Source organism: Telopea speciosissima, chromosome 3 (genome assembly GCF_018873765.1).
Source record: "Telopea speciosissima isolate NSW1024214 ecotype Mountain lineage chromosome 3, Tspe_v1, whole genome shotgun sequence".
Lineage (NCBI taxonomy): Eukaryota > Viridiplantae > Streptophyta > Magnoliopsida > Proteales > Proteaceae > Telopea > Telopea speciosissima.
This window is the reverse complement of record NC_057918.1, coordinates 55,865,297-55,883,065: the sequence shown is the minus strand read 5'-3', so window position 1 is coordinate 55,883,065 and position 17,769 is coordinate 55,865,297. Positions and strand designations below refer to the sequence as shown.

The following is a 17,769-nucleotide window of genomic DNA, read 5'->3' as shown; positions in this document are numbered from 1 at the left end:
TGAATGTTTGGCTGTTCTGTTTTGTTATGTTGTGCTCTTACTATTTTCTATCTTACCGGGCTGTTGAGCTCATCCCATTAAATTTTGTCATTACAGAAGAACAAAGTGGAGGTACTGGTTGCAGCGGAGTTCGAGGGCGACTCAAGTTTTCTTTTAATTTATTTTATTTCAGTAGATGGATGTTGTAGGGAGCTACTTCATGTAAACTCTGATAGAGTGATTTGAACTTTAAGTTAAGGACATACCTTAGATTGCCACCAGTAGGTACTTTTTAGGATTGAAGAGTCTGTGAGGGCTGTACCTTTACCTGTTTCCGGGTCTAGGTCGTTACATTAATCCCCTCCCCCTAAAAAAAATGCTGGAATACATCAGTGGTTAATACTTTCTTATTTCTCACCCTAGAGCTTTGCACTTGGATGAACAAGGGCTTCAAGATGGCCTTAGAAGGCCAAACCCATCTATTGTCTTTCCTCACCTATTCAACCTCAACCTCACAAAACAACAGTAATATTAAGCAACCATGGAGTGGAGTTGGATACCTCCCCTTCTACCTCCCAACCCTAAATTCTGCAACCATTCCTCTTTCAATCTGCTTCTCAGACAAGCTACTGAAGAAATCCACCACACTGAACAGGAGTCGTGACAATAGCTCATTGTCTTCCTCCTTTCTCTGCTTCAAAATATCCATGGGGTTTAAGGTTATATCACCAAAGCTGAGTAATTAACCGAGCCAACAGCCAAATCCTTCAAAATCCTTATTTTCCAAAACAGAATCTAAAAATTAGGAACCCATATTCAGTTAAGGAATAACAATGACCCCCAAGCACATTACCAAAAAAGAACTAAATATAAAATGTAACTACAGAAGGATAAGAGGGCTATACTCTAGAATTTTCAGTTTTCAACACCGATCTTTTTCTGCTGATATATCTGTGGATTGAACGTGGGATTGTATCGATAACTGAATATTTTTTTATTTGTGCTATGAATTGTACACTCAAACAAAAAGGGGCCAGGATATATCTAGGCCTGTGACAGCTGAAATACAATAAAAGATCCCAAACCTGTATCACTGGTCATGCTTCAACAAAAAACAGGCAGGAAAATACCTTGAAAGTGAGTTCAAACCTACAGAAAATAACAGAAAAAATAGCACCCTGAAATTTCATGAGCTCTGAACTCATTTTTTAACTAATTCCACTGTTCTGGGCTGAAATCTGACCGATGATAAGGGTGTGGGGTCCTCTATCACATGGACCACGACCAACCCTCCTCCATCCAAATCTGATAAGTGTAAAAAAACATGACTTCATGGCAAAAACCAAAAAACACTAATAGGTCATTAAATTTAGATTTTCTAAAAAAATAATCTATAAAATCAAGAAGACATTAAGAAAACCACCAATTAAAGTTAGAACTGAATAAGTTAATAAGAAATAAGCATTTTCATATTGTAGAGAAATTATGTTTCAACAATAGTATGTAAGAACTTAAGGTCTCAATGTTATTCCACACAATAAATGTTTACCATTTCCCAAATGGGTCCTGTTCATGCCAGCATAGGTAATGAGAACTAATAAATACCTGTACAGGAAGCTCGTCAACATAAAAGTTAAACTCTTCTCCCCACATTGGATTTCTTGACCCAGGAACCATGGAACTGCATCAGCAGCAAAACCAAATAAATAAATACCAATTACAAAAGGCACCAATCAGAAAAATATATTACAAAATGAGTAACCAAAATATCTTAGTAACAGTTGATGCAATCAAAAAATGAATTGTTGTGCTTTTTTACTTTTTATTTTTTGGTGGGGAAGAAGTTGTGAAATGCAAGCAAATGCAATAGGGATGCATCATATAGGATTACACATTGAAGGAATATGATAAAAATAGCTTGATGGAATTTTATAATTGGGAAAGAGTAGATAGATTAATAAAGCCTATTGTGCTAAAACCTTCCAACTTCCCTTCCATTTTAAATTTGATTGTCTCCTCCAAAATAATAGAAGCTGGACTGACGTCATAGGTGGTAATGATAATGTGAAGACTATCTGAAGTTCAAAGCACTCGATTGGATATCGTTCAAAAGTTGGTAGTACCAATGACATGTTGCGGAGGCAAAAGGGCTGGTGCCTCCTACATGCACACAGAGAGTGGGCACCAGTGAAGCTCTTTTTTTAACCCTTGATCGTCCTTTTGCGCTTACTGTTTCATTTCTTGTGGTATTTCATTTGGACCTAGGGTATTAGTTTGGCATCTCCTTCAGTGCTATTTTTTTTTTATTTTTTGTCACTGTGGAAACTCTTTAGGAGCATCGTATCTTGGCTAAGCATATCAATAGGAGAGCCTTTTGAGGTTAGTGCATGGGACAAGTTTATTTGATTTCTTTAATAGGATTGCAATGAGTAAGTAGTAGAGGGCGGACCTTGTGCAACAGTAAGGCTGCTTCATTGCAACTTACTGGTTGAGGGTTCAAGTCGGGAAACAGCCTCTCTATGAAGCAGGGGTCGCACATTATGACTCTCCCCAGACCCCGCAGTGGTTGGAGCCTCATGCACTGGGTACGTCCTTTGTTTTACAATGAGTACCTAGTACAGAGACTGGCACATGCTTGTTGAGAGCTTCCTTCAGGAAGAAGCAGGTGAGTTAGTAGGCCTGTTTTCCAGCTCAATAGGGAAGGATGATTCAAAAAGGGTAAAGCTCTTCACTCTGAGTCATGGGCTTCCATATTCTCTAGAAAGGAGTTTATGAAGGGTTCCAGTGGAGGGTGATTAGCATTGATTATTTACTATATGCCGTAGGGTGCAGATGGGTCATAGAAAGTTCTCACCTTATCAGGAGTATCCAGGCCATATTATATTTTTCACACAAGTCCAACCCCAAAAGCTTAAGCTATTAGGCAGAGAGGTCTAACAGGTATAAGAAGCCATTGAAGCTCGCAGACTTAACCAATATGCGATAATTATCAACACTCCCCCTTGTGTGAAGACGCAGTGAGAATGTACCATACACATGGAAATTCTCAACACTCCTCATGTGTAGGTGGAATGAGACAGCATTGTACATGCCAAGGGAAGACAACCGAGGGAGGAATAAAGGATCAATCTAATATCATGTTAGTCCAACCTAAAAGCTTAACCTATTAGGTGGAGAAGGCCAACAGGTATAAGAAGACCCTGAAGGTCAGAATTAAACAATGTGAGTTAATTCTCAACACTCCCCCTCATGTATAAACGGAGTGAGACTGTGCCATACACGTGGAAATTCTCAACAATCTTCAAATTTTGCTTCTTTGCAATGGACTCCTTGGTCATTGAAGAAGTTGGCTGGTGGCTTAACCAATTTTCTGATTAGTATAAGATTATATACCTATAAACTCCTAAACGTGCATAAATCACTAAAACTACAACCTGTCAGTATCTGCATCCACTCTCACCTCCTTAAAAACCCCAGGCACATGTTGGGAATTATCCCTTCACTTTAACGATAAAACCTTCTCACAAGTTTAACCTTATGGGCACCATTTCCAACCTCAGACATTCAGTATACGCATAGAACATCAACTAATGCAAGCCAGAGGTCAAAAATACCAGGACAGTTATCTACCATCGGTCTTTTAGCAAAGATATAGGCTGATAATCCCAGGTTGACACTGAGAGGAGGGTGAATCAGTGCCACCAAATTTTCTCCCCAAAATTCTAACCCTGACTAATCACCTCAGTGCTTTGCATTCCCTACTGTCACACTCGGACTGGCTGGGGCAATTCCAAGTTTACCAGTATCACACACAGTCATATGCATGTCCACCCCGCTACCATAAAGTGGCCAGGTCTACCAGACAATGCATACCCATCCTACACACATCCACAACACTCCAACATCCACAATTACTAGCACATCCACACAATACACAATATATGTAATTCGGCAAGTTGCCTACATCCACGGAGCAATACTCAACCCAGGGTCTCATATATTGCTCAATACTCAACTCTAATTTGACTGCTATAACAGTTCAGGTGCTACAACACCTGCTTCAATCCAAGCTACAACTCAGACAAGCGCTACAACCCCAATCCTGTCAAGCCCCAACTTGATAGTTTACAATATATGAAATTGAATATGAGTCTCAACCCCTTACAGCTCAAGACCTTAAGGTATACTTCAAATAACAACCTAGGTCATACAAAATGGACTTCAAAAATAAATGACTACCTATGCGGACTAATCACAATGGAAGACACTGTAATGTGGTCCCAAAAGTCGCACACTAGAATCTTCAATTGACCCCCGTAGTAGAGAGACTTGAATCTTTAAGTAGGCATGCACATGAGACCCTCTCTACCTTTCTCTTTCTTCCTTTGCTTGCAAAAGCTCCTATTGTCTTCAATGAAGCTTACCCACCATTCTCTCCTCTTCAATGGTCTTTAAATTTTAAAAAATTTAGAATTAGAGCAAGGCTTGGATGATTAATGATCACCCCAAGCTCTTTATTTATATCTTTGAGAATAGAGGACAGAAGTACAAATAAGCAATGTGGGACTAAAGCCCACATAATAGAAACATAAAAAACACAAGAAAAGGGTCTAAAATACCTCTACGGTTCTAACACTCCCCCTCAAGTTGGAGCAAATATGTCAATCATGCCCAACTTGACTAGATTAGGATGGAACAATTTTCCAGACAATCCCTTGGTGAAAATATCAGCAACCTGATCAGTAGACTTCACAAAGGGAACACAAATCAATCCGTCTTCCAACTTTTCCTTGATAAAATGTTTGTCCACTTCAACATGCTTGGTGCGATCATGTTGTACTCGATTGTGAGCAATGCTGATTGCTCATTGTTATCACAGCATCACAAGACAACCATAAGATTATATTCGCTATATCGCAGTATCTCGGCTCAAGACAATCCGAAATATCCGGGATATCGGAAGATGAAAATGCATTTTTCTACCAATATTTTGACGGTCCATCTCGGGGTTTTTGGGCCATATCTAGGCCTCGAAGCCTTTGGACAGCCATTTAAGTAAATAAAACACATTTAAACCATAAATTGTAAAATGTGAAATTCAATTGCTGTTTGGGGCTTGCACCCTTGATTGACATACGGTCGCCGATCCTAATGTATAAATAGTTAAATACACATAGATTAGGCAATAATATTTAATAATAGTATTTAACTTCATCACATATCAAGTTAAAGCCAATACACATTGATGAGTGCCATGATTCTCATAAACTCCATAATATTCAATAACTCGCTTAAAGCCTTAAAGGCAATACACTAAGTGTCAAAGTTAGTAAGTCACAAGACTCGCAATCGCAAGTCACAACTCACAAGTTCATAGATCAATGAAATCACAACTTAAGTTACAAATTACAAGTGCTAAACGCTAATAGTAGTTCTTGGCCTCCTCGGATCAATCCCACTCATGCCTCACTGGAGTCGACGTCCATTGCTCTCTTTGAAGGACATATGTGGACCACGGTATAGAATCGGAGAAGAAACGAGTGTAGTCATCCACAAGTGTCACGTAAATGGAATCATCAACATATCGTAGGTAACCTATCCTAGGATATAAACTAGGGTTACCAATCGATCCAAATCCGTGAAGAAGATGATCCACCGTGATATGATGTTGGCGTCGCGCAAGAGGCGATGGCATTGCTGCATGTATGGTCGGTGAGGTTGGTAGTTAGGTCCGCTAGGGTATGCAAAGATGTTATTTACAAAAGATGATCCAAGATGTCCTCGGGAGGGGTGTAGTCATAGTCCCTACCCCACTAACGCCCATATGATGATGATCCATATCTATATCCATCGTAAGGTGTGATGCACCATAATCCGATGCCAATGGAGTGGTATGTGCGAAAATTAAAATAATTATTTAAGAGCAGAAAATAAATCCGACACCGTGAAGCCGTAGATCGGCCATTGGTGTCTAACATATATTTAATTCATTACCATCTAAGTCATATTATCCCTAATTATTTCCTATTTTAATTGTAGGAAAATGAATTTTTAAAACCAGAAAAAAAAAAAAAATACATATGGAAAAAAAATTTGATAATGTGAGGCTCGGTGTCTAACATATATTAATATCATCACCATCCAACAAAATTTGTACATAGTCTTTTCAAAAAAATAGTTTTAGAGGAATAGAATTTACCTTAAATAGTGGAAAAAAGCTTGGATGATGAGCTTAGATGACCCTCCGATGAGTTTACCGCGAAAATCCGACAACAATGTGGCTTGAACAATGGCTAGTCTTGGATGAGCTGAAGAGTGGACGATAGGCAAAGACTAAATTCCTTAGCAAATAGGTTCACCCTCCTTTTAAAGCCTTACTGGGACTTAGATACCTATTTCGTCGATATCTCACGAGATAGCTCCATAGAAGTATCACGAATATCGCGATTCTACGTGACATCCTAACAAAGCCAAATATGAGATTTTGAACCATAAACACATAAAAGATACAGGACATACTTACAACCTTTGGGACAAAGTAACTCAAAATGCCTTTAGAAGACCCTACACAGGCCACCTCAATCCCTAGACAAGTTGCCCCTACGAAAGAACATACCCTAGATCTTTAATCAATCAAACTCCCGTAGCCCTTTTTTTTGGGGGGGAAGGGGGGGGGGCAGAAGAAAGCCTTCTACTACTCAAGTAGTTAAGATCTCATCACCATTGGCCGCTAATAACCACAATGTCATCCACATAGACTATAAGAACAGCTGATGGGTTTTCCAGCCCTCTTTATAAAGAGAGTGTGATCAGCATTACTCTATTTATAGCCCACGAAATCACGGCCTTGTGAAACCGACCAAACCAAGCTCTAGGTGATTGCTTCAGCCCATAAAGTGCTCGCTTCAACTTGCACACTTTACCTTGATTATTGTCACAAGAAAACCCTAGTGGAATATCCATGTACACCTCCTCACCAAGTTCTCCATTTAGGAAGGCATTCTTCACATCCAGCTGTTGTAGATCCCATCCAAGATTGACTGCACAAGATAGCAAAACCCGAACTGTATTCAATTTTGCAACAGGAGCAAAGGTCTCCTGGTAGTCAATCCCATATGTCTGAGTGAAGCCTTTTGCAACTAGACGTGCCTTATACTGATCCACAGTGCCATCAACCTTCTGTTTGACCACAAACACCCATTTCCATCCCACTGGTTTTTTCCCTGGAGGAAGATCTACAAGATCCCAAGTATTATTTTTTTTCAAGGCTTTCATTTCTTCCAACATAGCTGCCTTCCACTTTCCATTTGCATAAGCTTCCTGCCAATTTTTAGGAACAGAAACAGAAGAAAGAGAAGACACAAATGCACGAAAAGATGGAGAAAGAGAACTACAAGAAACAAAGAGAGAAATGGGATGCAAGGTGCAAGTCCTAGTACCTTTACGAAGAGCAATAGGTAGTTCGAAAGGAGAAGTCTCACCAGGAGGAGGAGGAGGACAAGGATCTGGATCCTGAGCCGGCAATTGGATAGGTATGGGAGCCATAGTGGATTGATGCTGCCCTCTTTTGGAGCATCTCTTTTGGTAGGTGATAACATTCGAGTCGTCAATTCTCTTCTGAAATTCACTGATGGTCTTCTAGATTGGAGTCAACTCCCCCTGACTAGGAACATGACCATCATTATTGTGGAAGAAGGGACAGCAGCCAAAGTAGCCTCCAAGGTAGGCTGGACAGCAACCAAAGGAGAAGGGGCAGCAGCCAATGTAGGCTCCAAAGCATACGGAGCCTCAAGGGGAGGAAGCACAGACACATCTTCACTAGAACCAGAATTCTCCCCCTGAAGATATGGAGATGGATAATAGGAAAGACGTTCGTGAAAAACAACATCCATACTGACCAGAGTACTACAGGAAGGGGGATGGTAACACTTATAACCTTTCTGGGTTGGAGAGTAACCCAAGAAAACACACCGCAACCCATAAGGGTCAAGTTTACCATGAGATTTCGTGTCTTTGGCATAGCACACACAACCAAACACCTTGGGAGGAACCACAAAGGTGGAGTTCCCATGTAAAAGTTCAGCCGGACTGCAGGAGTCAAGAACACAAGAAGGCAGCCGATTAATGAGGTAGGTTGTAGTGAGAATAGCATCCCCCCAATATTGGGAGGGGACATGGCGCACAAACATCAACGCCTTGGTCACTTCTAACAAATGTCGATTCTTCCTTTCAGCTACACCATTTTGGGCTGGGGTATCGACACAACTAGTCTGGTGAATAATCCCATTATCAGCCAAATACTTCTGAAATTGGTGTTCCTTATACTCGATGCCATTATCACTTCTCAAAACCTTGAGATTAGCCTGGAACTGAGTTTGGACCATTCTGTGGAAATGCTGAAAACAAGAAAAAACTTGACTCTTAGTGTGCATAAGATAAACCCATGTATGCCTAGAATGACAATTAATAAAAGAAACAAACCAACGATGGCCAGAAAGGGAAGTTTTATGACTAGGGCCCCAAACATCAGAATGCACCAATTGAAAAAGTGAAAACTCCTTTTATTTGAAACCGAATAAGTAGAACGTGTCTGTTTGGCCAAAACACAAGCCTCACAAAAAAAAATCAGTCTTATCACATGATTTGACCAAAGTAGGAAATAAAGATGCTAATATTCCTAATGGAGGGTGACCTAATCTAGAGTGGCACTGGTAAATTTCAGAAGAGACTAAGGAGTTCTGATGTGGAGATGGTAACGGGGGTGGAGTGAGACGACCATCATCAAGCCGGTACAAGCCACGATGCACTTTACCCAATCCAATCGTCTTCCCAGAGGCCAGACCCTGAAACACACAATGGGAAGGAAAAAAAATCACTTTACAGTTAAGATCACGAGTAAGACTACTAATAGAAAGAAGGTCAGTAGTAAAATTAGGAATATGCAAAACCGAAGACAAAGTAAGGAGGAAGTACAGTTGATGATTCCTTTTCCAGATATGGAGGAAAGGGAACCATCAGCTACATTGACCTTGTCTTTCCCAAAAGTTGGAGAATACCAATTGAACAAGCTAGAGGAACCAGTCATGTGATCCGTAGCCCCAGAATTTATGATCCAAGGATGGGAAGCTACAAAAGCACAATGACCACCAAATGGAATACTTGACCGGATAAAGTGTGAACTTGAAGGAGCAGAAGAGGTGGCAGGAGCTGATGTAGTAGAGGCAACAGCAGCGGAAGACCTTAGCAGTCGTAGGAAAGCCTGTAGATCATCCTGGGATAGGCTACTCAGTAGCCTAGGGCCGTAGGGGCAGATTCAGAGTGGTTTGCCTTATTTTTTGTCTTTTTCTTGGCAGCCCGTTTAGCCTCAATGTCAACTGGCTTCCCGTGAAGTTTCCAGCACTTCTCTTTGGTGTGGTAAGGCTTGTGACAATGCTCACAAGTAACAATCAACAGTCCATGTAGTAGAATCACCAAGAGAAACATGTCCGACAGGGGCAGGGGTAGCCTAGGCAGCAGACTGGAGGGCTGATCTGTCAGTAATAGGAGGGTGGAGCATAGCAGCCCGACGGTTCTCTTCAGAGGAGACCAAAGCATAGGATTGTTCAAGTGTGGGAAAAGGGGAATGACCCAATACCTGAACACGAATCAGGTCATACTCCATGTTCAAACCAGCCAAAAAATCATAGACCCTGGTTTTGTCCAGATGCTTCTTATGTGCAGTAATATCAGTAGCTATAGTGGGATGGTAAACAAAAAAATGGTCTAGCTGCTGCCAGAGACTGCGCAAAGTAGCATAGTATTTGGAGACAGATAACTCCCCCTGAGTAGTATTATTGGCCTTCTTCCGGAGTTCATACACCTGTGCATCATTACCGAGCTGTCCATATGTCTCCTTGCAAGCACACCAAATATGGGCTGTATCAAGGAGAAGAAAACCATTGGCAAGGTCTGAGTGCATTGAGCCAATCAAATAGGACATAAGTACACCATTGTTGGAGATCCACCTGGTCAGAGAAGGGCCAGCGTCAGCTGGCATGACAGTAGTGCCATCAATATGGCCAGTAAGCCCATGGCCAGCAATGGCAAAGTAGGCAGAGCGAGACCATATCAGGTAATTGCTCCCATCCAGTTTGATAGGATTAGGGAGAAGATCACGGGTGTTATTCCTACTGTACCCATTATTAGTAGAAGTACCAGTAGAAACTTCAGATTCAGCCATAAGTGCAGTAGAAAAACCAAATTGCAGAGAAGGGCTGTGGTAACAAGAAACACAAGAAATCCTCCAAATTAAAGGCTGAAAATTGGAGAAGAATCCCCTTTCAATGTCACAAGGTGTCTCCAAAAATCAGCAGCAGCAGACAAGTGTAGCCCCTAGATCAAGTTTTTCAGGGTTTTGAAAAAAACCCTGTTAGGCTGAAATCGATATAGGGAAGAATAGGCCCAAAAACTGAATTGTTGAGGCTCAAATTTGGGGCAGATATGTCTTATAAGTGGAGAACCAGCCTTCAAAAAATCAGCACCAACAAAGGCTCAAAACCCTGAGATCAATTTTTTCAGGGTTTCGAAAAAAAAACCCCGATTTTGTAGAGATCGATGTAGGGAGAGAAACCTGCAAAAAAAGCACTGGATTGAGCTGAAACTTGGCTCGAGTGTGGGTCTAGAAGAGACAAAGCACCCCTCCAAATATCAGCCCCAACAGAGGACAGCAGCCCCTAGATCGATATTTGTCCGCTTTTGGAGAAATCGATCTAAGGGGTCTTCAAGGCAGATCTGAGATAAAAAAAAAACCTTCAACAAGGAACCTGCTGCAGTTCTTGATCTTCAATAAGGGAGATTGGTTCCTTACAGTTGAGGTGGAACCAATCAAATATGGGAAGCTTCAAATATCGCAGCCAAGGTGTTGTTGATATCGAAAAACTTATTTAACCATGGAATGAGGTGAGAAAGGGCAGCAGCTGGATCTATGGATCACCTCATCAGTGCTGCCCTATTGAAGAATAGGAAACAAAAGAAGAAAAGAGAGAAGAAAAGAGAAAGAAGGAGCTGAAAATAGAAGGCCGAGGACCCTAATTCAAAACCTGCTTTGATACCATGTTAACAGATTTAGAATTAGAGTAAGGCTTGGATGATTAATGATCACCCCAAGCTCTTTATTTATATCTATGAGAATAGAGGACAGAAGTACAAATAAGCAATGTGGGACTAAAGCCCACATAATAGAAACATAAAAAACACCAGAAAAGGGTCTAAAATACCCCTACGGTTCTAACATTAAACAATCCAAAGAAGGTGGTTGAAGGAGATCAATTCAATCTAATGTACCCAACAAACCTCTTTTTTGTTTTTCTTGAAAAACTAGGGCTTGGGGGCTTCACAAACTTGTTTATTCTTGGGGTTGAATGGTGAATTCTACAACTTGAATCACCCAATTTGGAGTTTAAATGGCCATGATATGGCCAGTCAAAGTCAGCCCTTAGATTTGACCAGGGGAGGGCTGAGATACCCTCAAAAGGGAATCTTTAACTGGTCAGGGGCGACTTCATGACAACACGTGACGGCACGGCCTGGCTGGTGGAAGGAAAGTAGTTTGATCAGCTAATCAAAGGGAGGGTGGAAACTCAGCCGTAGGATCGCAGCGGAGTGCTTCACACAACTCACAACTCTCGCATGCAATCAGATTACGCCAAACGGAATCAATCGGCTGGCGTTTGTAGGCGCAAGAAGAACAAGAGCAAGTACCTGCTTTTGACATATCAACCACCTATTGGTCGATACAGGCATAAACGAATCAAGCTGTTGGAATGGCCATAGATGGCGGTGAGCACCTCAATCATTGGATAGGCACCCTTGCCGTCAGCCCTAGCGGAAGAGATCAGGGCATGGTAAATGGAATCTCAAGTGAGTGTACCGTGCAACCACACTATAGAGAGTAGAGGACCTCTTCAGTGTAGCGTCGCAAACCGAGGAACCTTGAGTCTCGGCCAATGGAACTCTATGCGAATGGATCTTCTCCGCCGTACCTTGTGCATAGTTGTCAAGGCGTCGCCAAGGTGTCCAGGCGGATTTCTAGGTGCCTAGGCGGCTGCCACCTTATTGTAGGGCGCCTTGCACTGGTTTAATTGGTATCGAACCAGGTTCTGACACTTATTTATGCCAAATATCATTTAAGTAAATGAAATAACATTTATTTAAGATATTGTTCATAGACAAGCGAATACCCCCTATTTGAATCCAATAAAAATAGTTTAAAAAATCAAATTCCAAAAGGATAAAAAGTCAACCCCCCAGTTTAGGAACAAAAACTCGATTTTTGGTGGTATGTGAAATTTTTAACTTTCGAATTCTGGGGTTTTTCTCAAATCTAAAAATTCCATAAATCGTAATATGGTAAAACATTTCTAAAAGCCAAAAGCGTGGTAAAATATTCATTTGTTTTGATATTTTAAAAAATATATATTTCATTCAGAGCGATTTTGACAGTATTCATGCACATCAAATAAGGTTTGACCGGAACACAACTCCTTCAATACAAATCAGATTTAAGCAATCTTGGATTTGTTGGAAAGTTGGTTTTGTGCTCTACCTAATACAAAAAGTCTCATGTAAAAATAAAATCATTTGATCAATCAAATTTCTTAGAGAACAAAAACATTTCTCTAAATCAAGAGCAGGTTAATTACTTATTGATAAGAACATATTTTCTAAGAATAATATAAACCAAATGTGAGACTAGGCATGCCTGAAAATGACCAATTCCAAGAACATATAAACCAAACGTATTGTTTCAAACTTCCAATAGCTTGCTTCTTCAGTTCTTCTGTCTTCTATTTCTATGTTGATTTTTTTTGGGTGACTAAATAACATTTTTTTTTTGGTGAATAAAAAATTATATTACCAAAGCCCAAGGGGGGCGAAAAGGAGAAGAGAACCTAAAAAAAGGGGGGGGGGAGAGAGAGCGTACAAGGGCACAAAGCCATAAAAAAATTACAAGGCCCACCTGGGAGGAGGGCCTGTAAAATCTAAAGCCCACACAAAACCCAGATATGTAAGCCCAAGAAACACAAAAGCCCACAAGAAAATACAAAAGCCCATAAGAGCTTAGAAGCCCAATAGAAAGACGAAAACAGAGCATCACCGGCAAACTCACATCCCTAAACTCACTATCTTAGCTTAGCTTGGACCAGCCACCAAGACGAAAACAGAGCATCACCGGCAAACAAACAGCCGTTGCAGAGGGGCGCTGGCCTTGCGGAGGACCACGGCCAAGCGAAGATGGCAGTCACATTGGAGAGGCGCCGGCGAGGCGGCTGCCGGCCGAGCACAGCTTGCAGAGGGCAGAATATGCAGCTGGCAGAAGCACAGCGTTAGCCAAGCGAGCCAGGCAGATCAGACAGAAGACTGACCGAGAAGAGCTTGCGGCCAAGCAGCTGCAGTCCAAGTGGGCTGGCGACGAGCGACAACTGAGAGCGCCGGCCATGAAAGACGTCTGGTGAGAGAGAAAGCGAGCAGGGCTGGAAGCGAAGAGATGAGTCATCAGACCAAGCGAAGAAAGCAACCGGCAAGGGAGGCAACTCAGCAAAGAGAGTAGTTCTCGGAGACGAAAGCCCACGGAGCATCGTGACCAGGATAGACCCCAAGGAGCCTCGAAACAGACCTAGCAGGAGGGCAACTTGCAAGGCAGCAACCCAGGCAAGACAGACGTCCACGAAACGGCAAACCAAGCGGTCTGTTGACAAGCAGGACTGCAGACAAGCAAGGGTGATGACTACTAGCACTGCGCAGGTCCGAATGTGGAGACCAAGCATCAAAACCCAAAGGAGAAGAGGAGAAAGAGAAGGAGGAAGAAAGAAATGGAGAGAAGTTAAAGAAGAAGGGGGAAGGAGGAGCCCAACTTCTCTGCCAGACTCAAGAAAAAAGAAAAAGGAGGATGAAGAAAGGTAAGGCAAGAGGGGGGAGAAAGAGAGGAGGAGAAGGGAGGAAGAAGGGGGACGAGCAGCCTGGCCGTGAGGCTGGGCTGCTCCCCAGCGGCGTCGCTGGGTTTTCCTCTTCTGTTGCTAGGTTTTCCTCAAAGCTCTGGCGGTCAATTTACACGACCATTCTATGTTGATTTTTTATGACTTGATGTGGCTTAATGTTGATTTTGATGATATAAGGTGCATATTGTAGCATGCTAAATAATGTTAGAAAAGAGGGGAAATAAAAAATAACACTTAGGCGCCTTGTCGCTTAAGGACCGGGAAAGATGTCTCATACGAACACTTGAGAGTGTTTGGTTGCAAAGCATTTGTTCATGTACGGAAAGAACCAAGCAACTCCATAGCGAACAAGCAACGGATCGCTTAGACATCTCTAAATCAAGAGCAGGTTAATTAATTACTTAGCAACTATCTCTAAGCTATGAAAATCCCCCAAGCAAGGACTATAAACTCCCAAAGATATGTCACCATGAAAGCTGGAAGAATCTTCTACAATCTTCTGCCACCAAAATTTGAAAAATATCTTCTCTTAAATCCAGCTGTTCAATGGCAACCGAAGCGCAGAATCTGGCTGAATATGGGCGTGATACATGGCCCAAATAAATCAATATATGAGTTCACAACAGTGTTTCATGAACAGTGTTCCGTGCACAGACTCCTTGATCTTCATCATTTTCCCTCTTTCAAGTGTGCCAAATATTATAGGCCCCACAGCAGGCAACCTATATCAAAGATAAGCCACTGATATTGTCTGTGCTATCATATTAGAATAACAGTGACAAGCATCATGGCCATAGGATATAATTCTAAAAAGGAAAATGAACAGTAAAGTGCAAGGAAAAGGAAATAATAAATGATATAAAAAATACATTGAATTGCTATGCACAACATAAATAGAAAAAAGAAATGGCAAAAGAAAAGGTCAAATGTTCTTAAAAAAAGGAAAGTTCAAAATAAAATCACCCAAAAAATTAGGAACAAGAAGAATGGAGAAGCAGAGTGCTTCACCTAAATCGCTTTTGTTCACCACATTTAATGATAGCATAAGGATCTGATGTTCCATTCAAGTTTGCACCAACAAGATTCTTGGCTGCCAATAGCTCCAACTGAGATGCAGAACAGAAAGAAGCTCCTTGTCAGCATCAAACCACCACTAGCCTGGTCTAAAAGTGAAGTTCAATCAGAAAAGAATAAAAAAAAAAAGAGCAAGCTTGGCTCTATAAATTAGCAGAATAAACAAATAACTTTCTTTTAACGATATAGCATAAGCAAGAAACAACTGATGCAATCCATTCTCAAGCAAGCAATAAAGTATATGCTCTACAGTATTCAAAGTACCTTGATTACATATGCAGAATTGGTTTGAGAATCTCCTTTCAACTGGCCCATCTGCAAAATAAGTGCACAACTGCACGTCAAACAAACAAAAATTACTCCATGGATTTGATTACAGCATGAATGAAGTGAAATATTCATGAATATGAAAAAGTAACCATATTATTTTTACTCGTGTAATAAAGCTTTAATATCCAAGAACAAAATAGGACCAGGAACAACAACATATGATACAAAATTTAAATAAAAAAGAAAAAGAAAAAGATAGACGCAGTAAATCCCAGTTCATAGAGGCCCCATTCAGCAGTTATCATTCATCACATTCCACTTTAATGCCGTCACCTCATGGCCTTTTTGTTCGAATATGGATTATGGTCCATGCAGACAGTCTTAAGATTTCTAAACTTGTAATGGAAACCCATGTCCAACCAAAAATTAAGACTCATGACACTGTCACAAATCCAACAATGGGATAACCCAAGAAAAAAGAGAATGCTGGGAAAAAAGGGACCTGTGTTGAGATTTGAATGAGATGCATAAAAGGAAGGAATTTGTAAGTGGACTACGATGGAGATGCTTTGAAGTGAATACATCAATTCAGCTAAAAAGAATGGTTAAAAGAGATGCACTGAATAATGTATAGGCAGGGATTTCCCAGTGAAATTTTCTTGTTCTTGACGGGACTTTGACGTGGTGGTTCTGAGTAATGGAAGTGCCGAGATAATAATCTTCAAGAAATTGGCATTGCTTCAGCTCCCATGCTTGACCTCCCTCAAGCTCACATCTGTGCTCGTTCAAGAAGAAAGCTTTTTCTAAAGCAAAAATCTTGTATCAAATGGTTTGAGCTTGGAGACTCCAACTCTGCCTTCTTCCACCGTTCTCTTAAAGCCAGGTCCAATGTGAACACTATCCATTCGCTCACCTCCAGAGATGGATCCATCCTCTCTAGTGTTGCCACCATCAAATCTGAAGCGGTCTCCTATTTCTCAGAAATCTTCTCCCCCCTCCCTTTCCTCTCCTCCCCCCCCCCCTCTTCCCTAATGAGCTCCTCAATAAGTTCATCCCTCCACACCTCCTTAACTCCCTCCAAGCCATCCTGTCTGATTCTGAGATTCATTCTGCCGTCCGCTCTCACCATCCTAATAAAGCCTTTGGGCCTGATGGTTTTAGCATGGGTTTCTTCCTTTCCTGCTGGGATATCGTCGGCTCCGACCTCACTCATTCCATCCATAGCTTCTTCTTCTCCCCTAACCAAATCCAAAGCATCAATCAAACCTTCCTTTGCCTCATCCCTAAAAAAGAAGGTGCCTCCGCCATGGCTGACTTCCGCCCCATTTCCCTTTGCAATCTCCTCTATAAGTTTGTTGCAAAAATCCTCGCCAACTGCCTCCAACTTGTGGTCGACTCCCTTTTTAGCCCAAACCAATCTGCCTTCATTACTGACCACAGCATTGCTGATAACATCATTCCTTATCAAGAGATTGTCCGTGGGTTCGACCGCAAATCTCACTCTCCTACCACCCTCTTGAAAATTGACATCCATAAATCTTTGACTCCGTCCAATGGCCCTTCATCCCCTAAACTCTCCTCAAAATTTCTTTCCCTCCCATCTTCGTCAAATGGATTCATTCCTGCATCTCCTCTCCTCATTTCTCTATGTTTGTTAATGGTAGCCCTGCGGGTTTTTCTCCTCCTCTGTTCGCATCCGCCAAGGTTGTCCCCTCTCCCCCTTCCTTTTTTACTTGGCTCTTGAAGTTCTCTCCCGTAGGATCCAATCCCAAACTGACCAACACCTCATCGCTCCCATTCCCAAGTGTAAGGCCTACAATCTAACCCACCTTGCTTTTGCTAACAACCTTATGATCTTCTCTAAGGCCGATCCCTTGTCCATCACTTCCATTATGTCCTCCCTTCATCTCTTCCATGAGCTCTATGGTTTGAGAATCAACCTCCTTAAATCCCATATCTTCCTTGTTGGAGTCCCCGAACCCCTTAAAGCCCATCTCTTGCTCCTCACTAGCTTCTCCCTTGGTTCCCTCCCCATTAAATACCTTGGCCTCCCCCACATCACAGCCAGACTATCCTCCCATCACTGCACCCCCATCCTTAACCTTTTGCGCAAAAGGCTTCAGTTATGGAAAGCAAAGCTATTATCTTATGCAGGTCGCCTTGTGCTCACCAGATCAGTTCACCAGTCCTTTACATTTACTGGTGTGGGGTGTTTGGCCTGCCCAAGGCCACCATTAGAGCTGTAGAATCCATCATGTGCTCCTTCCTTTGGAAAGGATCTGATTCTTCTAAATTTCTTTACCCCATCTCTTGGTCCACTATTTGTCTCCAAAATCAGAAGGGGGGTTGGGGTTGAGAAGGATCAAGGATTCTAACCTTGCCGGAACCTTAAAGCTCATCTAGAATATAGCCTCTAAGAAGAACAACATTTCGATTTCTTGGGTTTATGCAGGGCCGCTGCGCAATGGTA

At 41.7% G+C, this 17,769-nt stretch overlaps 1 protein-coding gene across 2 annotated transcripts in view; it reads right to left on the bottom strand.

Moving 5' to 3' along the window:
• LOC122656033 (BAG-associated GRAM protein 1-like) overlaps positions 1-17,769 on the bottom strand; it is an 83,312-nt gene that overhangs the window by 45,482 nt on the left and 20,061 nt on the right. Inside the window, exons 2-4 of one of the 2 annotated variants that reach the window (XM_043850458.1) lie at positions 15,294-15,344; positions 14,964-15,061; positions 1,585-1,660 (exon numbers count right to left, since the gene is read on the bottom strand). In XM_043850458.1, coding sequence (XP_043706393.1) covers positions 1,585-1,660; positions 14,964-15,061; positions 15,294-15,344 — 225 coding nt within the window. Of the gene's footprint in view, positions 1-1,584; positions 1,661-14,963; positions 15,062-15,293; positions 15,364-17,769 lie in introns of both variants that reach the window. The other variant, XM_043850459.1, reaches the window with a different exon arrangement.